This window comes from Fundulus heteroclitus, chromosome 9 (genome assembly GCF_011125445.2).
Source record: "Fundulus heteroclitus isolate FHET01 chromosome 9, MU-UCD_Fhet_4.1, whole genome shotgun sequence".
Taxonomy (NCBI): Eukaryota; Metazoa; Chordata; class Actinopteri; order Cyprinodontiformes; family Fundulidae; genus Fundulus; species Fundulus heteroclitus.
The window spans coordinates 10347577-10372615 of NC_046369.1; the positions used below are offsets into that span (position 1 = coordinate 10347577).

Here is a 25039-nt window from a genome sequence, read left to right on the forward strand (position 1 = left end):
AGATCATGTTAGTTATAAAAATATAATGAAAGAATGTCCTTTTGTAATCAGTTAATTTTTTGTGCATGTAATTTGAACAAATAACATGCACAGGCCTCAGAGGTCGTCGCCGTGAAGATGGAGGTAGTTTCTAGTGAAGATCGGTCCCTCTGGGCTTGGTGTACAGAGCTGGAAGACTTTGACCAGATCTGCGAAAGGTTTATCTGTTTAAAGAAAGCAGGAGGCCGTACCTGTCTGAACTGCTCCTCGTAGGTCCATTCTCCGTGGTCCTGCGCGCCCAGGTGGCTGTGGGGAGCGTGGGGGGGCAGGATGGCGACGCGGGGCTCCTGCTCGGCGCTGGGGCGGACCTTCAGCAGCTGGGAGTGGGGATGGAGCTGACGGTGAGGCAGCAGGAGGATGCCCTTCCCGGGGGCCACGGCTTCGTGGCCAGTCGGCAAACCTTCCTCTGCCATGTCGTCATCGAAGTCTTCGTCCATGTCGCTTTCAAAGTCCCCCTCGTCCCATTTCCGTTTGCTGGATATGCGTTAGAAATAATAATAATAATAATAAAAATGTAGACCCAGGTTTTTTTTTTTTTTTTTTGCAAAAGCAAACATTTCAGTACTCACATCTGCTCCTCCTCATCCGACCCCATCATGTCCTTGTAATGCTCCTCCCCTTCGTCGTTGTCCTCTTCCCGCTCCTCCTCCCCGCCGCTGCTGCGCTTCGACATGGGGCTGTCCGACACCCGCTGCAGCCCGGCGGCGGCGGCTCGCATGGCCGCCAGCGCCGCTATCTGCGCCTGCTCGCCCTCGGGGGCGGCGCTCTCCATGGGGTCGTCGCCGGCGCGGCCCTGGGCGTGCTGGCTGATGGCCTGCTGCTGCAGCTGCTGCTCCATCAGAAGCTTGGCCCTCTGCTGCCTGTGCAGGTTCTCCATCACGGCCTGCAGCTTCATCTCCGGGGAAAGCGGCACCGTGCTCAGCGGCCTTCCTCCCCCCCCCTTTCTGACGAGCACCAAGCTAGCTTCCAGTCGACGAGGGGGGGCCAAGCGTCACACTTTTAGCCCAAACAGGAGGGGGACCTGTGATGTGTCCCGCTGACAGGGCGGCTTTACCGCGTTTAGCTAGGCCAAAAGGTGGGTTCTGAAGGTGGAAGGGAGGGAGGAAGAACGGGAAAGGGGTCTGCAGGAGCTATGAGACATGCAGTCGGAGGTCTCAGAGGCTCCTCGTTTGTTTCAGAGTTCCTTCTGGGGGGGGTCGGGGGGGGTGGTGTTGGTGCAAACCAAAGGCCGGAGCAGAGCTGAGAGGAGCTGTCGAGGCACAAGCAGTGGCACTGAAGGTGAGGGTACGAAGCTGCGCAGACTACAGATACCTAAGGGAGAGAAAGAAACGCATGATGTCAAACTGCTCCTCCACTACTTTCTGTTTACATGCGTAACCTGAGCTTAGGGGAAAGATCTGTCAACCATAGCGCTGCCACAAACTGGTAAACTGCTCTGAAAACGATATCTTCATTTGAGAAACAAAACACCTTGCTTTCTCCTGCAGCTTTCCTGTGAGCACCATCTATGCCTTTAATGTCATTTTACTCTTATCCAACAAAGAAACGTAAAACCGCACTCTTGTTTCGGCAGCATTTTGTCAGCCTCGCTCCCTTGTTTAGCGACCATCGCGCCTTATAAACCATTATGGAGAAATGTAGTTAATAGGTGACGCGGCAAGGAAAAGCCCAGCACGTTGCCGAGCTGCTTGACCAATCATTTTTAAAAGTTTACATGACCTGCAGCAACCGACAAAGCGGGGCGTCTCAATTGACTCCAATCACAAGTTAGGACAATGTGACTGAGGAGAAAACGCTTAATTTCACACACACACGTGCACACGCACACAAAAAACCCGGCCGTTTCAATGCAAAGTCCCTGTGACGCATACGCAGAGTCCCAGAGATAGCATCAGTCATGCGGCGTGTGCAGGATCGCTCACAACAGAAAGAGAATGGGTGAGCTGGCGCGCACAGAGGACAAAATGTTTCAAAAAAAAAAAAAAAAAAAAAAAGAACAAGAGGAAGTGAAATCACAGGAAGAACTGTCATTTTTCTCACCTGGTTAGATTGAATTCAAGACAAGCGCTCGCTCGCAGACACAAAACAACAGCCCCGTCTGGTCAATATCATCTCAAGTTTCCTAAAAACATCTACAGGTGAAAGCCCACTCGTGTTCAACTGGTGTGCTTTCCCCCCCCCCTACCCCTCTTTTTTTTTTTTTTCACATGTGAGTGACACACCGTGGGGAAGTTTTTCTGCAACGTGTGTGTAGGTGGCAATAGTTCACCGGCACAAGTGCTTCAGAAATGATCCAAGCACGCAAGCGAAGAGCTTCGATTTACCAGGAATACATTTTTTTTCTTTTAAAAAAAAAAAATCCCTATTGCTAAGCGCTTCCAGCACAACTGGGCTGCGGGTAGATCAGTCGCTGCAGATAAGGGCTGCCCTCAAAAGTCAACAGCACGTGGGGAAATTAGATTTGAGCGCAGGTGCTGGACGTGCAGGAGCGCCAGTCATGACTGGAGCGAGCGGTGACTGTGCGGCAGCCACGCTGACTAATAAAGGAGGAGGCAGACTTTCGTAGGAAGCACCTGAAATTCGCCGCGTCTCGCTGAGCTCGCCCAGGATCCGAGCCGGAATCCTCTTTCTCTGTTTGATCGGTTATTGTTTAAGTTGGCATCATCATTACAAGAGACACACGGAGTCATCTGCTGACGCTAAGATATTAATTTGTACCCATAGTGTCGTGCAAAAGGAATCACATCCCTTTAACGCTTCCACGCGTCATCACTTCACAACCGCACAGTTTTAAAAGGCCTTTGGCTTGAGGTCGACAGGCCGACTCAAAAGTCGAGCGTCAACGTAAAGGGGAAAGAATAATTATTTTACTAATGAAAATCTGAAAAGTGTGGAAGGCGTGTTAATTCACCCCCGTTTTCTCCAACATCACTAAGTAATGTCGCAACCGATTAAGATGCCACCTGTTTACTAAATAGAGTCAAGCTGAACTGGACCGGTATGACGCGGATGCTCCCTCAAGGCATCGGCGGGGACATTACGAGCGTAACGAAGACTAAGGGACGCAGCAGACGGGTCAGCGAGAACGTTGTGGAGAAGAGTCGGGCCGCGTCATCGTACGGCGCCCCCTTTCATCCAAAAGTGGAAAGAGCGTGGTGCCAAGACGTCCTCTTTCACCTAAACCTACGGCAAACGTGGAGCTCATTAATCGGGGAAACAGCCAGAAGTCTCATTATGACTCTGGAGGAGCAGCAGAGATGCGGTGGGAAAATCTGCTGACAGCTATTGGTGCTACACCCTAAAAAAACAAACAAAAAAAACTCAGATTTATGGAGGAAACCAAGATTCCCGAATTGTTGAAAGAAGTCCCATTCATAGGATGCCAAAAGCCTTGAAGGGGACACAGTAAACCCGCGGAAGAAGGTGCTCTGATCAGATGAGCCCAGGTGTTTCGGCCGGGATGCAAAATGCAACGTGTGGCGTAAAAAGTAACACCGCGAGAACGCCGTCCCCCACAGAGGAAGGTGGTCGTTGCAGCAGCATCATGCTTTGGGGTCGCTTATCTTGGGCAGGGGCAGATAAAACCTGTTAGAGGTGGTGAAAGAAACCTAAGACTGGAATGGAGGTTGGTCTTCTGGTTGGGCGGGAAGCGTTAACTCACGCTGGAGCGCAGGTCGCACTTTTCGGTTTAGACCTTTTGTCCTTAAATTTTCTAACAAATGAAGGAAAATCGTCCCAAGACGTATAAAGACGCGTGAACATTTTTGTTCCCCCGTCTGTTCATTACTCCCAAAGGCTGTTATCCATTTAAATCACACTATTTTCCAACTTTCCAGACTTACACTGCTGCAGATTTTCAGAAAGCGCTTCACTGTTTTTACCCTTTGGGATTAAATCTCTTCTCAAAAGAAAGAAACGGGAGCAAGGCGAGAATTATTTGTTTTGTCTCATAAGAATCCCACAGAAACGAAACAATGAAGAAGTTTGCGATTTAAAATGTGGGAAACTTTAAGCCATATTTAAAAAAAAAAAAAAAAAACTTACAAGGCCCAGTGTCTTCGACGTAACGCTCTAAAAACAGTTTTTTTTTTCTCCGCCTTTTAAGAGCTGATGCTTGCTGTTCTTACAGCTGACCACATTCATGACAGGCCTTGAATAAAACATACCCGGAGTCAGCACAGCGTCAAGGTAATACCAGTCTTCAAAGTCCCACCACATTAAACCATGCTGAGCTTACCTAAAAACTGACCACCGCAGCACTCTTTGCACACAATAAACCCCGTCATTACAATGAGGGTATTATTTTGTCTCATGAGAGGAGGAGTTGTTTTTTTCACCCCCCCCCCCCCCACCCCCCTTTACTGGAGATGCTCAGAAAATCGTCCTACGGCTTCACAGCGGCGGTGGCAGAACTACACGCAGGCAAGTTAAGAGAGCACGAGAGAAGGAGAAACGCAGCCGAGGTCCCCTTCTTGCAAATAAAGTTCTCCTGACGTTAATGCGTCCATTCACAGGAAAATCAACTATTTTCCATATCTTGTGTTTACACAGTGATGAATACATAATGAAACGCGAGGCAACACCTCACAAACATCCTGGTGCTGCTGTCTGAGCAGACGCCGTTGAGATATGGGTGTTTTTTTTATACTCTGCTTGTTTGATCCAAACGGAGAATTACTGATGGTGTAACATCACACCAGGCCGAATTAACAGGAAGACCGACTAATATATTTACACAGTATCGGTAATCGTGGTGTTTGTTGAAGAACTTAGCATATCACAAGTGACTGACCACACTGGCACGCCTCTTACTGAATGCTTCTGCCTTTATGGTAGACGGCGCTGAAAACTTAACAGAAGTCAAGCGACTTGGAGCAGAGAAAAATGCAATAAATATTGCAAAACACATAAGAGACTTCTGTAAATCCAAATAAAAGCAAGATAGCGTTGAACAAATCAAACTGCTGGGTCTCTGCATAACTCGCTGAATAAGTAGCGGCCTTTTACACCTGAAGCTCACCCTTATCCTGACACGCCGGTCTGCTCTCTCCCCTCCGTAAACGCGGACACTGATTGCTACTCCTAAAGCCGGCAGGCTTTAGAGATTTTGCATTAAAACTAGCATGTAGTCATATTACAGACGCCTGTCTGGCCCAGTTGAGCAACAAACAATAGCTGCTCAAAGGGAAGAGAGAGAGAAAAAAAAAAAAAAAGCTGCCCAATACTATGGCCGTATATGTTAGGGCAATCTTGCGCAAGGAAAGAGAAGAGCTGTGAAACTTGTATGTTTCCTCAGAGGGTGAAGGAAGTGACAACTGACAAGAGAAAATGCTGCGAGCCGGCCGACAGATACTCGATTTTGATTCACTGGATTCCTTCACGGGTGGCGGAGGCACCAGCGAACATCAGCAGCTGTCAGGGTGAAGAATAGCACCGGCGTAAGCGGGATTAAAGCATCTCACCTAACTGGATCTGGTTTGACTCAAACACCTGTGTGTGTGTGTGTGTGTGTGTGTGCGTGTGTGTGTGTGTGCGTGTGTGTCTGCACTGCAGCTACAAAACCAAGCGAAGACGCCAACAACGGCTCCAAACCATCCAGTCATTTTCACATCAAGCGAAAAACGAAGACAGCTCTGTTGCAGAGGCATCTTTATATACATTGCTCATCACTCGTCATCTGAATGAGTCAGTCTCAGGCGATCTGTCACGCAGTCCATGTTTGTGCCAAGAGCACCGCCGCCTCTTAAACCCCCCCCCCCAACCTCCATGTTTCATGTATGTGATTTCAAAGAGAAGTGATTACAACAAAGCTGTTGTGTTGAGCCTTCTCCGGTGCAGGGGGAAGCAGAAGTGGTCTCTTTGTTTCATGCCACTGCTCATCACAAGCATCATGATTTCCTATATGCAAGATGGTGCAAATTCCATTGCGCCACCACGCACGTTCTGCAAGCTTCCTGAATTTATGCTCGGATGCCTCTAACGTATATCTTTTTTCTTTTTTGACGTGACAGACCGGAACATTGCTGCAGTCAATAATTATGTCTCGGGTGCTCCTGATGGCAGCGTTCAGGATCCTATTTAGCTCAAAAACGCAGCGATAAGTGAGGATCTGACTGACAGACATCTGATGATTCATCATGAGGCAGTTTTACTTATATAAATAAAAAAAAGCTCAGCACACGCACTCTGCTTCCTTACTTAAACGTAATTACCTTCTTCCCCCGTTGCTCTGGCAAAGCAGTAGCGTGAGAAGCCTGACGTGAGTTTCCTTCATATAAACCCGATAGACATTCCTGCTTTCTTGCGGGAAAACTCTCGACTCTCCAAACGAGAACGACGACTTTTTTCAAATCGAATATGCCACCTCACAACGTTTCCTGTCAATCCAAAATCATCCATTCTTCTCTTTTTCTAAGATACGATCACCACTATGTTTTCCGATTGAAGCCCGTGTGGTTTTTCTTTAACCATAAAACTCAGTAATGATTAGCAACAGGGTCTGGTGTGTTAATGGCGGATAACAGGTCCTGTTCACATTTACACAGTTGTTTTTGTTTCCACTTGGCAGCTGAATTGCAATGGTGTGTCTCATTCTTCCACGTTTATAGCCAGAAATGAGCTAAAACGATGAGCCTTTTGATACCCAGAGCCCAGGAACATAACAGAAAAGCTGGGTGTTAATTGCCGTTCGTACAGGAAATCCCCACCTGAAATGTTTTAAAGCAGTGGAATTTACAGAAGACACTAAATTTCACTTTTGACCCATTGCCTTAACTAAGTAACTCGGTTAAAGAGCTTCTTTGACCTGACCAAAATACTGAGAGAATTGAATGAAAAACATAACTTTTTTTTATTTTAACCAAAAGAACAAATCGAACCCCTGTTCTGTTTGCTGACGTATGGATTTTTCATCGCCCACCATCTGTTTTAATGACAGTAAAGCGCATCCTCTGTGCAAAACAATACTGCAGCAAAAAAGGGAGAAAAAAAAAAAAAGAAACCCAGGTTTGATTGAGAGTGAGTGCCCCTCGTCGGATCGCTGCGTCACACCAACGCCTGCTGCTTGTTTCCTGCCTGCTGTGCAGTCCCGGCCTCTCGCGTGCACATTTTCCCTGCCGCTTGCATTTAAAAAAAAAAAAGACCACATCGTGTTTAAGGTAATAAACGACGGCGGCGAAATGGAGGAAATGATGACTTGGGCATGAGTCGATTAAAGCTTCTCATCGAATAATAATCCCTAAAGAAAAACACACCAGTTTCACACTGCCATGGTATAACACACAAATAAAGAATTGCTCATTTAAAGTGGAATGGCAACAATTACTCCCAAAGCTGCTGGAAAAAAAAGAACACAACATGCAGTTTATTATAGATAAAACAATAATATCACTAATATTCAATATATTATTTTGATATCCTGCCTTCCTGCTCTGGTAGCCTGTAGTCAGTTGCTAAACAGATTTGTTTTACCAAAGGTAATATTGCTACACGAAGTTAAGAAAACATATGACGTCAATATTTTAGCGTAATTTTGCAGTGACAATAATAGGCTTATTGCTACATTCCCCCAGTTTTTCAGTAGCTTAAGCATTTCAGACACTAAAAGCTACAGGGTTTATGCACCAAAGGCAGTGAGATTCCATCCAAATGTCTGGAAATATTACTAGTATGTCGATTACATAAACTTGTCACACTCGAAATACGGTTGCCAACTGGATGTTGCATCTAAGGAGTCCACTGCCGCATCAGTACTGTGCTGATATTTCGATTGCGATTCAGTATGTCGCGGTGGTATAAGGTAGCTTAGCTTTGGATGCGAGCGATAGGCGGCACGCCTTAAGTTTCAACAAGTTTTTGTGTCCAGAAATATTAAAGAAACGGTGTAGTAGCAATTAGCAGCAGGTGGGGGAGGGGCAGACCTGAGTTCATCTCTGCTCCATAGGGCCAGAGAAAACTCTGGTGACTTTCGGTTTTTACCGACTTTCCTTCAAGCATTGCACGGACAACACGGACGTCTCTTTTAAGGACGCTGGGTGTCCCAGCCAAATGGCCAAAGGCAAATGCTGAAATTCACGCTTAATTTTTATTTTTTTCCCCCCGGTTCATCAACTCCAACCAGCTTTCAACCCCATTGTGACATCGGCACACTTTATCTAGACCTTTCACTTCTTGTTCACATATCTACATTGACTTAACAGAGGGAATTATAAGGACTTTAAAACTATACAAACATGAACACAGACTTTTTTTTTCAAATATTGTGACCTTTTTAAAGCTTGGTATGCAATGACAAGGGTAACCAGCCCATGACTACAATGAACCAAACGGTGCTGTAGAGAAAACATTCTTAAGATGTTTGCTGTTAACTAATCAAATCTGAACGTAATTTATCAGCTACAATTTGGTGCCCGTTTGTACATAAAAATTTCACATCCAGCTGCACAAAGCTGCCTATTTTGATGCTTACACTTTCCCCTCTAACAGCAGAGTCGCGCACAGAGGAATTAAAGGCGTCTACTTAAGTAAGAGACCCGACATCGTCTTCCAGGTCGCCCTGATCCCCACTGCTGGACGGCCGCTCAGTATACAAGCTCCTTACCTGTCATCGATTCAAGAAGTTGTCGGGTCTTGTTGTTAAGCGACGTAAAACGGGCAACGCCTCAAATAGCTGTGCGGCATTAGGACCCCTGCGGCTCAATTAATGCCCTAATGGGCTAAACGGAGACCACCTGTCGGAGAAGGCGGCAGTGGGAGTCTCTGATAGGGCGGGTGGTGGAGCAGCAGCAGGAACTGGCACAGAAACTTCAGCGGTCGGCCAAATCGAGGATGAAGTGGAAACGACAAGAGCTAATGGGTTAATCCTCTTTTATTTTCTAAACCCACATTCGAGAAGTGGAAGATTGCGAGGTCTGAGCAAACAGGGCAGAGTGATAAGAACGAGAGCTAAGGGTCTAATTCCAACGAGATAAAGGGACACACCGTGACACACACATGTGCTCGCATATAGGTACATATAAGAACGGCCGCATGCAAAGAGGTCTCGAACACGCAGAGGTCTCACTCCTTGGGGCCAGGAAAGCGGCCTGTTTTCCACTATCTTTCCACATGCGTCTTACATTGAGAAAAACCAAAACTGAAGGCGTTAAGAAAAAAGGACGTGCATTGCTGCAGCTGGCTTTTCACAGCGTGCGTGCTTTTGTTTTCATTACAGCGATTTAACTTCTGGAGGAAACAAAAAAAAAAAATGCAGCTTGATTTCCTTTTATGTACTGAGAGAAACAACTTATTTCGTTGCCTGATCCAGCCATGTGGTCTGACAGAAGCTGGGTGAGGTCTGGGTGAGACCTGAAACTGGGTATTAAAATGAAACCTCCGTTCTGCATGACTGAAAATCACAGAGTCAGATTCTTAAAGTGGCAGTCCACTTTCCGGCTCCGTGTCTGCTTTGCTGGCGCCTCGGCCGTTCACTACATGTAAATCAACGCAGCATTTTCTCCTGGATTTAGGGCCCGGTCCATTAGGATTTTCCTGTGGGTGGCACTGGCTGTGCCGTTCATTCTCTTTTAATTAAATTGTCAAAATAATGATTGCACGGCCCGCCTTGACATAAACTGACTCGTGCAGTTAAGAATCCTGTCGTCATTCGCACCGGCGGAGGAATTGTGGGTCATTAAATTAGCTCCTATCATTCAATCGAGTAAAACGGGGCTTTGCATAGATGTTAAGGACAGCTGAAACCAGATATTTACATACACCGTTTTAAAAAAGACACGCTGCCTGACGTCAAATCAGACCTAACTTCCCCTGTTGTATTTCAGTCAGAACTGGCAGGCTTATTAACGAATTAATGAATATATTAATGAATGACGGAGCGTTTTTATTTGTTTATTTTTTTTCTTCAGGTTCAGAAGTTTGCGTACCTTATCTTAGTATTTGAGAGAATTACCTTTTAAACTGTGTGATCTTGGTCAAACACTTTGAGTGTCCTTCAACAAGCTTTATTGCAATGATTTGCTGGGATTTTGGTTAATTTCTCCAAACAGAACCGGTGTAACTGAGTTGGGTTTATGGGCAACATTGCTTTCACATCTTTTTAGCTTTGCTCGCAAAACTTCTATAGGACTGAGATCATGGCTTTCTTCCTTGCCGAGGGGCCCTTTTTGAGCTAATGATGGTCAGGATTGAGCCAGGATCTTCACCGGGTCTTTTTGCCTTAACTCTGCGGCTGACGCAGACATTCTGGACCAAAAGTCATCTGTTCAATTGTTTGAACAGATGACAGCGGCACCTTGGGTCGCCTAGATTGTACCCAACGATGAACCAGGCTTGTGGAGGTCCACGATTCTCTTTCTAACACGTAGCTTGATGGAAATTGTGGATTTTTTTCCAAAATGCCACTGGAGGAAGCAGTGTGTTTGAGGCGTGCCTTAGAGTTCATTCACATTTGTGCCAATCGTAAGCATATGAGAAAAACCTTGATAAGCTTACCTTTCTAAAATTGACTGCCGCTCAACAGTTAAGCAACAAGCTAAGCACGGGCTGCTGTGAGGTCCCGTCATTTGTTAAAAAAAACAAGTTTAAAACCAAATACCATTATCTAAACAGCTTTTATGTGAAACACAAAGGCAGCAATAAACTCCTACAGCTTCAAAAAATAGAAAAATAGAACATGGCTTAGCACATCTTCCCGGGTCTCTGAAGAAGTCTCTTGGAGAAGAAACGAAACGTTTCAACAAAGAAGACTCAACTTTTTTCTGATTATCCTACCTGGGTCATTGAGATGCATCAGGGCATCATTTATTACAGATGCAATCTTTCTATAACACTTTGAATGGCTTTAATTTGTTAAACAGATAGAGAGAAAACGGATCACCTAGAGAGAGCAAACCAAGAAATTCCCCAGGATTCAACCCGGGATTTGAACCCAGGACCTTCTTGCTGCACAGAAACAGTGACCCACTCTGCGCCACAGTGAAGCCCGGTGTGGGAACCTCATAGCTGCACATGTCAGCTGTTTTTAAACCGCTGCTACACAACAGGCCAGACTCAAAGCAGAGCCATCTTCTCAGTTTGGATTTGATTCTGACCTAAATTTATCTTGTTTTTACTGTTTTAGAGTTATTCACACGCCGAGGCTTTGAAATGTCTTATTTGGTTGCCACTGTAATATTATTGCCTTTTTCCCCTCAGTTTTTCCCCTTTTTTTTCTGTGTTTCATGGATGTTACTTGATTATTTGTTATTGTTTTATTCTCAGGAATCTTTGACGGTATTTCTCTGCAAAGCACGTTAGTTACCTTAAACTTGAGAAACGTTTTATAATTATAGGTTAAATAATTGATTTATTGATTGAAGGAACTTTTCTCCAGCTTTTTTTAAGGAAAAGTTTAAGTGTACAGGGTACCATGAGATCCGGATGGCATAAAAAAATCTCACAGAGGAGGAAATATTCTTAGAAGTTCTTCAAGACATTTATTTCTTTATACTTTTTTATTTTAGTTTTAGAAAAGAAAATCGGATTATGGAAAATAGGTCTGAGCTAACTGGTTTATTCCCCACCAAAAGTCTGAAGAGGATCTCTAAAATGTCTATTTTGTAACAATTTTATCATTGTTTTTTTTAACCAATGAGAATAAAAACAAAGTTCAATAAAAGCTCTAATTTAAAAGGATTTCATTTTAAAGGATTGTGGATTCACGCCTCAGCCTTAATGAAAGGAGGAAGAAATGAAAATCAGAAAACTATTTTATGTTACACAGACAAGCAAATGTGATTCAGTTTGCAGCCTTGAGGTTTTTTTTTTTCTCCCTCTGGTGATTTATCACAAAGAGTGAAGATAGAAGAAAATCGCTATAATCATCCACCTTCACAAACTCTAAAGAGATTAAATTAATGATACATTAAAGGAATTGCTGTAAATAAGTTTTTGTTTTTTTAAAGGGAGTTTAGTTTGTAGCTTTAACCCGTTAGTATCCAAAGTGACAGTTAAGGATAACGAGCAAAGGAAGACTTTTATGATCAATTCCTGCATTGGTAAAAAAAAAAAAGGGGGCCAAAGAGCATAAAAGCAAGAAGTTGCTCAGTGGTGCTGGTCTTGATTATGCATCCCTCGCTCACATTCCTTGCAGTATTACCAAGTAAGGCAGTAACACAGGCTCCATTGAGCCCCAGTGCACCAACAACAAGATCATTGAGGAAGTGTCGCAAAGGCTGGTCACGCATTTTCCAGTGACCTCTTCCAGCCAGCCAAGGCAATACAGCAGCGCAAATCTGATTAGCGCCAGCCATGCATGCAATAAATTAAGGAGGCGTATAACAAAAAATAATCCAGCGATTCACTTCTCAGCAGCCATAAATCAAGCCGCCGACTCATTCCGCCCGAGCATGAGGGGCCAAAACTGATTTGTGCTCCCGCTGCAGACCACATTAGGGAGCTGAAAGCGCTCTTACTCTGCAGCAGTAAATAAACAAAGTGGCAAATCCAAGAGTTTTCATCTTGTGTTTCACTTGGAAGAATTACGACAGCCTCTAATCCCATTTAGAGAGCCTCACTGTGAGTGAGATGTTAGAGCTACAAACAGCACAGAGTCCAGAACTGTCCGTAATTGAAGGTTAGGGGATCCGGGCGTATAGGGCCAGCTGCTCGAGCAAACAGAAAACTAGCCAAAGCTGAATCTTACTCTAAACGGGAGCACTTCTACCTCGCGAAGAAGCCATTAGCTGTGTATTCATATGGAAGGGAGGAAAAAATCTGCTGATTCAGCAGTACGTAGAGAATCATGTTCGTGGATATTGACCTTGCCGTGTAACAACTGCACCTACGGGCCTGACAGGGAGACACAAGTGTTACAGGAGCAGACTTCTTCCCCCCCCCCAAAAAACAAATGTTCTTTTCTTTTCTGTTAAACTTGTTTGAGATCAATAAGATACATCTAACAAAGACACCCGGATGTCGATTTCATTTATGAGGAAGGATTTTCAAACCGAACTGGTCCTGTGTGATGAAATACTTTCCCCTCAGGTGACTACCTGGCTGCGGCATCCTTGGCAGCAGCAGCCGCCGCTGTCAGATCCCTGGCAGGGAGTCATTTTACATCTCTGTGGGGGTATTTTCGGTCCACTCTTCTTTACACAACTGCTCTAATTCAGCCCAAAAAGGAGGGAGGTCAAGCATGAAAGTTCTCTGTTTGAGCTCATGCCGGCAGCATCTCAAACGGATTCAAGTCTTTACTTTGAACAGGCCAATCCAAACAAACCTCTTTTTTTTTTTTTGTATATTCTGAACAGTTCAGATGTGTAACTTAGGGACAGTTTCAGGTGGTTTAGGATTTTCTGTAGCAGAGCAGCATTCATGTGTCCACCAATTCCAGCAAGTCGTCTACAACCGGAAGCAGCCCCAGGCCCTCGCCCTGCCAGCGCCATATTTGACTGGACTTTTGCTACTGCTCTGGGTTTCTCCATTTGTGGAGTGGTTCTGACCAATGTTAGAACCCTAACCCCAATCATGGAGTCCCGATGCCTTATAAATGTCTTTGCACCCATTTCTAGCCTGGTGAGATGTCAGTGGCTTTAGTCCCATTAAGGTTTGGTTCCACATTAGACATACATCCACAAACCTCCCACTACGGTTTACATTGTCCTCTCACGTCACATAAGCTGATCAGGCGAGATCACGGGACACGTATCCTCCTTACACAGCACATTCTGTGATTAGGGAACCCCAGGGGCTTGGTCTAAAACTCACAGCTTTCGTGCGTGAGACACGCTGAGCTCATGTCGCGATCTGTTCGCAGGCGTTCAGGGCTTTGAATACAGGCGAGATTCTCAACACGTCATTATCTGATCAGACGGTGCTGAGCAACATGTTTCTCACATCAGACATATTCTCCGGATCATGTGGCGCCCTCTGCTCACATGATCTGCAGAATCCACCGAGTCCCGCAGCTTCTGTAGCCGTCTTCCCCTTTATAGCTCATCGCTAGGCAATCCTGCATTACTCCTTACAGTTCATAGGGGTTATGGACCGTGCAGGCGTCCTACAGTTGAATACGTGGGTGGATAACAAAATGAATGGATGAGGTGAGAAGGGCTTTTGTCTCTCTCATCTGTTCCTACATTTCTTTAGATCCGTGCGAACTGGGACGTTTTATTTTTTAGACTATTGCTTTTTTTTAAGCCTACTTCATGTTGTCAGTCAGGTTCGAATGGAGGCTTTCGTTTGGATAGCTTTCCCCACCTAATTGATAAGATTATCCGTAAACTGTACGATGATTACTAAGGCTATCTCTCTCCGATTTTAAAACGTGTTTGAAAAATATAAGTGCGACAAGAAGTCTGTAAGGGGGAAAGTAGTTATTCACAGCACTGTAGTCCAAATCTCAGTCTCAAAAAAAAAAAAAAAAAAAAACAGAACAAATTTAAAAAGGTTTAGTCAAATAATAAATAACCAAATCACGGAAACCTGTTTGCACTGGATTGCATTAGTGGTTAACGTACGTCGTGTGCATTCCCTGTTCGATTCAGCTTCTTCTTTTGTTTCATTTTACTTTGTTTCAATCAGTTTCCTGTTTAATGTTGCAAATTTTTACGTTTGTTTCCTGATAACAGCTCGGCCACTTCACGCACCCTTTAACACAGCTATTCCATGCCGTGTAGGTGCTCATTGTGAAACGAGATGCCGGGGGAGGGGGGGAGGGGGGTTGGACACTAATTTGTGACGAAAAACTACAACTCTGGACGTAAACGACGTGCGTGTCGCAGCTCGTAGGGTTCAACGTGCGGCTGCTGAGACTCCAGCCAGGCAGAGCTGGGGTGGGGGCTTCCAACATTTTACTGAATGCCCTGAAAACTGGATCGACTTGTCGGTTCATACAGCTTGGCAATCGCGTCACTGAGGCGTGATCTTGGAACAACCGTGTTCTGGGTTCTGCCTTTATGAATAAGATGAATGAGTGGAAATTGTAGATAAAAGAGCACGTCGTGTCATACAGGGAGACTTCCAGTAAAGCGATCGGACCTGAGGGGGGCAAAACACGGGTTAAAGTTTTATGTCCGGGCACTCTGCCGCCTTAATAAAATGATTATCTGCTCGAAGGGGAAATGGATCGGATTAAATTAGCTTTGATTACCGGGAGTGGGGGGGGGGGAAGGCTGCCGCAGCCTGCTGACACAAATACACAAATGTCTCATGCGTGATGGACGTGTCAGCGTGTTGCAGCTGTGTGCTGGTATCCGGGCAGACTGCCACCGAACCCAGAGGCAGCCGTCCGACTGCATGTCCCACATCATGGGTGTGTGCTCCAGGAACTGCAGGGCATCCCAAAAACCCGCTGAGCCTTCCTTCCACCTGCGTCACAGTCAGCCACCACGGGAATCCCCCCTCAAATAATAATAATAATAATAATAAAAAAAAAAAAAAGCTTGAGGTTTCCTTGCATTTATTTTTGGAGGAATCCAGCACTCCGCGTCATGCTGAGACTTCAAAAAAAAAAAAAAAAAAAAGAAGTAGGTTTTGGCACAAGAGCAACTGAAAGGCAGCCAAGCCACTTGGCCCCGGCTTTCTTTTTACAGCGGGACAGCCCGGGTGTTAAAAAGAGTGAGTGCGCGCGTTCAGCGCAGCACAATGCGAGCTGATATTTACAGGTGGGTTCGCATTGAAATGTTCTAATCCTACCACACCCATTGGCTTCGGAAAGCAATTCAAACAATGACAACGTAAAAGAAAACAACCTCCACAGCCCGGCGAGGGATTATTCTGTAGTTTGATCATAAGAAAAACAAACAGACCTGCCTGTCTTGTCCCTGCGTGTTTCTCTGGCATTAATTCATAGCCACTAACCAGTTTAGTGGCAAACTGCCACTGACTGCAGCTCACTCAGCCGTGGGGCCCGGAGGCACACTCGCCGTGCTATTTGCATGCTACACTTTCTGCTTCCAGAGGTTCTTTAAACCTCCCTTTGGGTCGAGATCAGGCGTCTGTTGTGACAGGAGGCCGGGTGGATTTCACGTTTTGATGCGCACACTGAGCAGACAAGGTCCGCACGTATGCTCGGGTGGCTGGAAGAACGTTGTTGTTTAGACAAACGGGACTTCTATACGCTCCGAGCGAACTTTAAAACGGATTGACATCAGTGGAGGAAAGAGTAGCAGGGAGCAGGTAACATGTTTAGATAAAGGAAAGACCCAGGAAAGAACACCGCATCGAGGAGAACTAGTGGTTGGATCGCTGGAAACTTAAGATGGAGGAAAACAGATGTTGTCAAACGGCACCTCATGTTTCACCCAGTAAATAAAAAATAAATAAAAAAAGCACCAAATGAGGATCACGTTAAGGGCTGCAAGGGTTAAGGTAATTAGTGATGTGTGAACATGTTTTTCCTAGCTAACATACAGTTTTTCAGGTGTGACAGAAACACACACACACACACACACAAGGCCTACAACGCTCAGTAAAGTCAGTCTTTTAAGTTATTTGCAAAATCTATTCCTCTTCCTCTTTTCTCTGAGTAATAAAATATCATAGATTAAAAAAAAAAGGCAAACAGTTGAGAAAGATGCTAAACTATAAGCTGGGTGGTAATCTTAAGCAACAAAGAACAAACAATAGTCCAATTTACACAATTTGTGTTAATAATGTGATACAGTGGACCAATGGTTTTATCACTCAGGGCCTAGTTTCATGCTAGAATGACATTAACACAAAAGTAAAGTACCCAATTCTTTAACGCAATTGTAATGGTATCCATAAGATTTACATATTGTTCATTTTTTTTTTTTTTTTTTTTTTACAAAACTACAGAATAAATAAGCACCTGCTAAATTAAGGTATAGTTTTAAGTACTCATTGAACCGTTCTGCTCTTTGCAAAGTGAAACAAGTATGACAATGAAATAATCTTCTTTATTAGGCTATCTGCTGTGGTAGCCAAGCTTCGGTCGGCTGCTTAACACACATGTTGTTTCTGGCTTCCAAAAGCAGTTTTGTAACAGAATAATCACAATAAGAGTAATTGTTGGCGGGCCTTCAGTTCCCATTACTGCCAACGTTTTCACAACAGGAAATATTTCGATTTAGTTGAATTTGCATTTTATGTAAGTGTGACAAAGTGCGTACTAGCCTTTCTTTAACCAGCTCTACAGCTCTGCGTAGCAACAAGTGGGGAAGGGGGGGCATTACTCAATAGTCGCGTTTCCATCAACATTTTTTAATGCACGTTTCACATTCGAAGGGGTTGATAGAAACGACAAAAATTCCAATTAACTAACTGAATTTTGCAAAAAAGTTTTTAAGCTCGCTTGGGGTGGTTTTTGATTTTTTCGAAAAACATAAAACTGCGCTAAAGAGGAGAAGAAAACACATTTGTTGAATCAGTTGTGACATAGCGAACGTTTACCTCACATGACTGATCAGCTGTTTCTGATGTCGCCGTCTTCTCGGATAGTCACACTCGAAAACAGGTCTGGAAGCAACAGCAGGTACGTATTGACCGACGAATAGACGCGAGCATTTCTGTCTCATTGACCGAATAAAAAAATTATCTGTGGTCCGTGCTAGTTAGCAACATCTACTTCCTGTTTATTACAGAAAACATCAACGTATGACGACGTTACGCTGTGCGTCCCCTGGGTAATCCACTACAAATCAGTAAATGAAAACATGTCTGATACCTGTTTACTTTTTTGCCCTATTTTAAAACTTCGTTCAAAACTCGCATGAGAATTGGATGGAAACACGGCTAACGGTCCATACAGTTGAAGAAAACTCTGTTAACTGTATATCTCATTAACTGGACATTGAGGTTTAAATCTTAAGGGGAACGCATCAGATGCATCAGATCAATTAACAAACATTAATTAGCGAAGCACAGTGTTCGTATTTACAGATTAGAAAAAGACCCGTTTGTGTTATGCTTTAAAGCATTGGCCACCGACAGGACGCTGCTGGCTGTTTCTAAGAAAATTATAACTGGTCGATTTTTTGAGGCATGTCGTACAGCGTAGAACCCTTTAATCAATTTGAAACTAGAACATTTAAAACTTTACCTTTAAGAAATAGACATCCATGAACTTTTTTTTATAATTACTTAAGACTGGCCCGTCGCTGTCATCATCCAGCCCGCAAAAGTATTTTGAAAACTGAGCTTTTTGAAGCCAAAAGGTACTTGTCCAATTTGATCAACCCCAACCACCTTTCAACCTTATTTTAGCAACTATAGACATGTCCGGGTTATAGAGGTTCTCTTCTTAGATACCACTAACCAGCCTTTACCAAATATCCATAAATATTATCCCCCCAAAAAATTTTCTGAAGACTCCATGTTTCATAAACATTTCCAATTAAACATTGTTTCACCTTTTTCCCTGTAGTGAGACCTTTGATTGTGGACATTTGATTGTCCGCCTTAATGTGACTGAAGCCAGGACTGACATTGTAAACCTGCTCATAACAGTGACTGAAATGTCAGATTTCTTTCAGACACCAACACCGCACAAAGCTTTTGATTATCATTAACTTCTGAAATCCTGCACTCACAAGGTCTGGTTTATCCATCAGGTCAAGGTCTGCGCCCATTTCAACACTTTGACTTGAAAGGAACAGAAGTGTCCATAAAACGACGACCGAGGCAAAAGTTCTTCAAATAAAGGGCAGCGTACAAGTGTCTTTAACTGAGTTTCGTAACAGGTTGTGCATAAAATAGCAAAAGGAGACCCTTTAATAGCTGAACTTGATCACCTCCCATACGTTTCTAATCCACACAGGGCCAATCGCAACGGAAATGCCCCTGGACACCCCACCCCCACCTGCTTGCTGCAGCAGCATTTCTCTCCACTGGAAACACTGGTGCTAAGGAGCAGTACCGGTCAGAGGAAGGATACCATATGCCAGATTGGACCAAAGAGATTAGCGAGGCATTTTTTTTTTTTTTACCCCCTAAGGTGATTGGCCCTCGGTGGGGTGCGGGTGTGATAAGGGCAAAGAAATCTCTCCTGAGACGGTGCCGCGTTCTGCAACTCAGCAGATGACACTTTCTTTTTATCTGCCAACAACAAGAAGCCACAGACTGGAAGACTACGTCTGTTGCAAAATAAGAACCAACAGGAAAATCTTTCTTCATCCCTTACCTTGTTTTGAAAATGTCCACATTTCCCTTGAATCTGTGACAATACTTCTGCTGCTAAGGGAAACTTTTATAACTTTCTTTCAGTGATGTCACCGTGACACAGTCAATATAGAACCTGAGTGGTACCAAATCCTCAAATACGGCTATTATTTGACCTAGCTTTTTTTTTAACAAGAAGGGGCAGGGAAACGCTTGACGTTAGTCTTCAGACGAAACCAGACGATCTCCACTGAAAGCTTCTCTATTTCCATTCTGAACGTGCACGCTGAAGGTCATTAAGACAAAGCACCATACATGCCTTTTAAAACAAAACCTGCTTCCTGTGGCTGCACTCTCCCACCCCCAGCTCCTCGGTGAGAGACGTTAACACTGGCCACAGACCAAATGCCAAAATGCCAGCCAGTTTTGGATGTGGCTGTGAGGTTTGACAGCTTTGTGTAACGAAGCCAATCCCCCCCACCCCCGCGCCCCCCTCAAGTAGCGAGAGGAGGGGGGGGGGAAAAAATACAGTAGAAGGACCTCTTGAACTTCGTTTAGGAATGAGAAGTCTGCTGACCCACTTTATGTTGGCTGACGCCACACAGGGGAATACTCAGCTATTATACACAGTGGATATTTCCACTCCTACGCTGTTGTGGCTCCGAGGGAAGACTCCGTCATTCCCAAATATTTTTGGCTTCTCAGCGATCGAAAACGTGCCCCTGGCAGTTACCGGCAACTAAAACGGTAGAGGCAGTTACAGGGGAAAAAAAAAACTGCAAACAACATTTGTAGAAATCATCATTCAGCAAATTTTGATTGCTTTTCATCTTAGCTTCCATTTATTTACCTTGCTGCTCTCGCACCATCAACTCATTTATTATATAAACTGGCTTAAACATTCATCTATTAAAGGCACACACAGGTCTTAGTAATGACTCTCAGTGTGATATGTACGCCACAGATAGGCCGGGGCTTTGTTTAAACACACAGTGGTGGGACGCAGCTATATATGTTGACTTTTATATAAAGGGGCTGTTAGACGGCCTTACTGTGTGCAACTTTTAACACCCGGTACGTAACTTCGAAAACTTTAGACTTGAAAATGTCCTTAGCACTTCCAAAGATTAATCAAATGTTGCTTCTATCATGGTGTTTTTCCAGTACCCACACCACTACTTTCCATTGTGGTCCTACTGTTTATGACCTATCCCCAGGTTTGAGAGGCGCACATCTTAATTTAACTGACTCTTTTTATATAATGTCTACCAACAGTAAACGTAATATGACCTCCATGAACCCGTGGTAGTTACAAGTTCGGCCAGTTTGTCGGCTTTACAGAAAGAAAGAAAGAAAAAAGATTGGCAGATATAACCCCGGAGCTACAAAGACAGATAAAATGTTGACGATAAACTCCAGTGAAAGATCATGTAAAACTCTTTTACCCCTTCACCGTTTCGTGCCTTGATAATCTGGTGTTTCAAACCGACCACATGTCTACTGACGCCCACCAGGGGGATGTTTGGTACCAGCTCTGAAAACTTAAGGGTCATAATCTGTCATATTCTATGAGAGTAAATGGAAACAGAGCGTAATACAAAGTTTTCATATATACAAACAGATTTAGATGATCGGATGAACATTTTTATTACAACTTCTCACAAGTATTCATGAATACGTAACAGAAGAAAAAAAAACGTATATCTAATTATGGGTATGAAGGGGAAGTGGAAAAGTACAAAACGGCGTTGTGCAGGTACGATATATACTAATGAGGGGGAAAATTAGCCCGGAGCCTGTTAACCATAGATGAGAGGAACTAAAACAGCAGCCAACAATCTCGCAAATCCTGATTGAATGAAAATGTTAAATAACGCTGACAGTTCATTTGCTCTCCGTTTAAACTGCCAATTTGCCTTGTTCGTAAAAGCTGTTAAGACAGTTTTTTATCTTCACTGATAATGGCACAGATGAAGAATTTAGGTTAGCGTCAACGCTTTATTGCTAAACTGAATCTATTTTTTTGTTTCAAAGCACGTTCCCAGGGGTAGAACAGTGGGTAGAGCAGTTGTCTTGTAATCTGCTTGTAAACATGACAGAAAATATATCTTAAAATCAGCCAAAACGATTAGAAAACATGTAACATCCAAATGATCCCTTTTGCAGCGGGGGTGGTACGTCGTCTTTATTATGCAGAGAGGATCCAGGCTACCCATGTGTTGGAAAGAAAATTCCCCTCTTGAGGTGGAAGGAGCTTTGGAAAACAAGAACACGGCGCTGCTAAGGAGCGGGATGCATCATTGCTAAACGTCATATTAAAATGTCTTGTAGCCGTTTTATTCCAGCTTCCCCTTGTCACATGTCGATGTGCCCCTGGGCAAGCCAATTAACCCCAAGTAGACGACCGACCTGCGTATGGGTGGATGAGCCTGTCACGTTACGAGGAGCGAGAAATTTGTTCTCGCTATACCACGGCTGGGAGAACAAAAACGTAATTTTGTTGTCCCAGCCATAAGCTTTGTGAGTTCTCGCCGCTTGTTCTGGACACATCATCTGGGCAGAAAGTTGTTTTTGTTTCTCCAGGGGTTTCCGACAACTGTGATTGGTCAGGATTTGGACGGGCGTGGTTACGTTGGAGACGTGGAAACTGTGTCTCGCATCTGTTCGATCCCGGTGGTACTGAGCGGTCGGACATGCCAACGGTGTTCACTTCTTTTCCCAGTTTGGTTTCCAAAAGTGGTTTCAAAAGTCCAAAAGTGCAGAGAGGATCATCAGGACTGCCATTAAATCCATCCATGAACCTGTACAGGACCATGGCCAGTAAGTCCACAGCTAACATAGCTGTGGACCCAACATATCCTAGTGACGGGTTATTCAGACATTAATCTTTAGGTTGGTGCCACAGAGTGCTGAAGGATAAAAGAAACCGATACAGAGCCAGTTTCTATCCGTAGACTGTGTCTCTGGTGAACACTTTACAGCCAGCAGGCAGATACTCTGCAGGTAACAATAAGCATATCTGCACTAAATCTGAAGGTTTTATATATACATATATATATAAAAATAAATTTTGTTTTTTTTTCCCCCACAAAGCTAGCGTTGGAATCCGAAGTCAAGTTCCTTGTTTATACAAACAAACTTGAAGTTCATTCTGATTCTGATTTTCTCCAGCAATCACGGTTAACAAAGAGGAATCTTCTTCCTGTTCTGCTTCAAGCATGTTGCTCTGCTCATCCTCTTCCTTCATCGGTTTGAAAAAAAAAAAAAAAAATGCCCTCTCTGCCAATTTTTGTGCTGTTTGTGAAATTTCCACTATCTTAAGGCAGGGCGCCACACATGCGACGGTGGGGCAGCACTTTCTAGGAGTTTGGCTGCCGGGTTTCTCATCGAGCACGAGAAGCCTGAGCCGAAATGAACTTTGTTCTTGCTCTCGACACTTAGAGAGCAAGAGCAAATTTCTTGGTTCTCGTAACGGGCTTTGGTGAGTGTGATTGGGTTAATGCGGCTATATTGTAAAACGCTTTGCATGGACAGTATGACCAGAGAAGCACCATATAAATTCAGTCCATTTACTATTATACAAAAAAAACCAAAATCTGTCAGTTTTAATTTTTAGAAAAAGCATTCCATGGTAAGTAATGTGGCTTTTTGCGTTAATTAAATGACTACTGCAAGTCAATTAACTGACAATTATTCTAAACACTGAAAGGATCATTTGTTGAACATTTCATGGCCATATCTAAAACAAATAATTAAAATTAGACATTTTTTTTTGCATTTGAAATGCTATAACAAGCTTATATTTAACACAGACACACAAGATTAATTTGTTTGTTGCGACAAACAACACTTATGCAGATCTTGACCTACCTTTGGCCCTCAGGTGTGACCCTCGTTGTGACTTTTTAAGGCAGGCCAGACTATTTAAATGCACGGCGGTGGGCGCAGTCACCAACACTGGCTTCTTTATGGCAGAAGGTCAGTTGAAAGCACTACTATGGTATGCAGCAACACCGAAGCGGATGTTTACTGGCGTCCTGAAATCTCGCTCATAAACGTTCCCTTTCAAACTGACGCGTCAACCGCCCATTATCTTAACAAAAAACGGAAAATGACTAATTCCTGTAGAGTAATTATACTGTATAAATTGGTGAGAATGTAGAATATAGACTCTGTTGTTGAGCTGCTGTGAAAAAAATGGGTTGACATTGTAAATAATATATATATATATTTTTTTATATATATATATATTATTAAACTAAATTAGCTAGCCAAACGGTCAGAATTGTTACAATCTGACCGTTAAAAACAGTAGCTTGGCAACTTCAAAACAGCTGCCTTTTATCGTTACAACTGTTTGTTTGTTGCCTATAATTTAATTTAAAGGCTAGAAATAAATAGATGGAGAAACATTATAAGTTTGCATATATATAATCCGACATCATATACTTTCAAAAATAAAATACCATAAGAAAATAGTGCCCGTCCACTCAGCGTAGGGTTAGCGTATATGTTCAATGACTCACAGCACTCAAATCCATCCGCCGCATTCGCTATAGGTTATTGATCAGTCATTTGATAATGTATCGATTTTATTAAACAGTAACAACGCCGCTTAATTGGCTACTCAAACAAGACAGATAAGTAATAAAGGATTAAGATTTGTAAAAATGCAAAGCTAAGACACAGTCTGGCACGACAGTAAATAAAGCAGAAGGAGGGAAAAAAAATAAAAAAATAAACGCAACCTTACCGCGTCGGCTTCCGTTCGGTTTTCTCACTGTTTGGAAGCGGAAGAAACATTCCTGTTTTCCACCACCCCCGTCTGTCTTGATCCCAGGTCTCCTCTTCAGATCAGCGGAAGTGGGTCATTTAATTAAAAAAAGGAGAGAGAGAGAAGAAAGGCACCGGATTCGGCGTGAATGAGAGGTGGCCCCGTGTATTGTTTTATCGGCTAAAAAGATCAAGTGGTTTCATGTGACCGGCTGCATGATATCCACGCATTCGGCTCTGGAGTCGTGTTTTCAGAGTTTCGGAGTCTGCCTCTGACTGAGACAGACCATGAAAGAGCGAGAGAGAGAGAGAGAGAGAGAGAGAGGGAAAGAGAGGCGTGGAGACACTCTCCCAGCCTGCACAGTCACATCATTGGTTGACAAACAGCAATCAGATGCAAATTCCTAACCTCTGAATCAGCAGGGGCCAGCCCCCCCGGTGTACCCTCCCCACCTCCCTGTCACCCCCCCACCCACCCCCCCAAGCCCTGCCAGCGGAGTATGACGGCAAGAGCGAGGGTGTGAACTGTAAAAACGGGCCCGAGGAAAGAGAGAGAGAGAGAAAGAGAGAGAGAAAGGGAGAGAGAGAGAGAGAGAGAGCTGCCTGGGCCTACACGCTGCACTGCCACTGTACGTCTTATCTACCTGCTGGATTTCACACGTGCATAACTCAGAATGAAAACAGAAAAGTCTAAAAAAAAAAAAAACGAATGAAACCGCTCTTATAAGTTAAATAGTTTATGCTTGTTTGCAACAAACTCTCCTTCAAATAACATTTTTTTTTTTGCATACCGACTACAGTAGAGGAACATTTGTGGTCAGAAGTTTGCGCCTAAGGAAGGCATACGTGTCAAATTAACATCCAGTTCCGTATAAATGTGAAATTATCAATACGTCACTTGTTACTTGTCATTAACTTAAAATAGTAATGATATGGGGGGAAAAAACAGCTGTATGAACTGTAATTTATGTTTCATGCAAAAAAATAAACGCTTAGACTCAAAATATATGAACAATCCCACAGATAGCAGTGTTACCTCACACCTCATGGTTTCGGTAACCACCTGCGAACTCCATGCATAATTCTGGTTCTGGATGTTTGGCCACTCTTCTTTGCATTCTTTGGTCAA

The 25039-nt window shown here is 43.8% G+C and overlaps 1 protein-coding gene across 3 annotated transcripts in view; it reads right to left on the bottom strand.

Moving 5' to 3' along the window:
* The window catches only part of arid3a (AT rich interactive domain 3A (BRIGHT-like)), a 67361-nt gene extending 43159 nt beyond the window's left edge, over nucleotides 1–24202 (bottom strand). For 2 of the 3 annotated variants that reach the window (XM_036141004.1, XM_021307293.2), the window contains exons 1-3: nucleotides 23891–24202; nucleotides 609–1350; nucleotides 231–513 (exon numbers count right to left, since the gene is read on the bottom strand). In XM_036141004.1, coding sequence (XP_035996897.1) covers nucleotides 231–513; nucleotides 609–934 — 609 coding nt within the window. In that variant the 5' untranslated portion in view covers nucleotides 935–1350; nucleotides 23891–24202. Of the gene's footprint in view, nucleotides 1–230; nucleotides 514–608; nucleotides 1351–23007; nucleotides 23176–23890 lie in introns of those variants that run through there. The other variant, XM_012879990.3, reaches the window with a different exon arrangement.
* Between the last annotated feature and the right edge of the window lie 837 nt (nucleotides 24203–25039).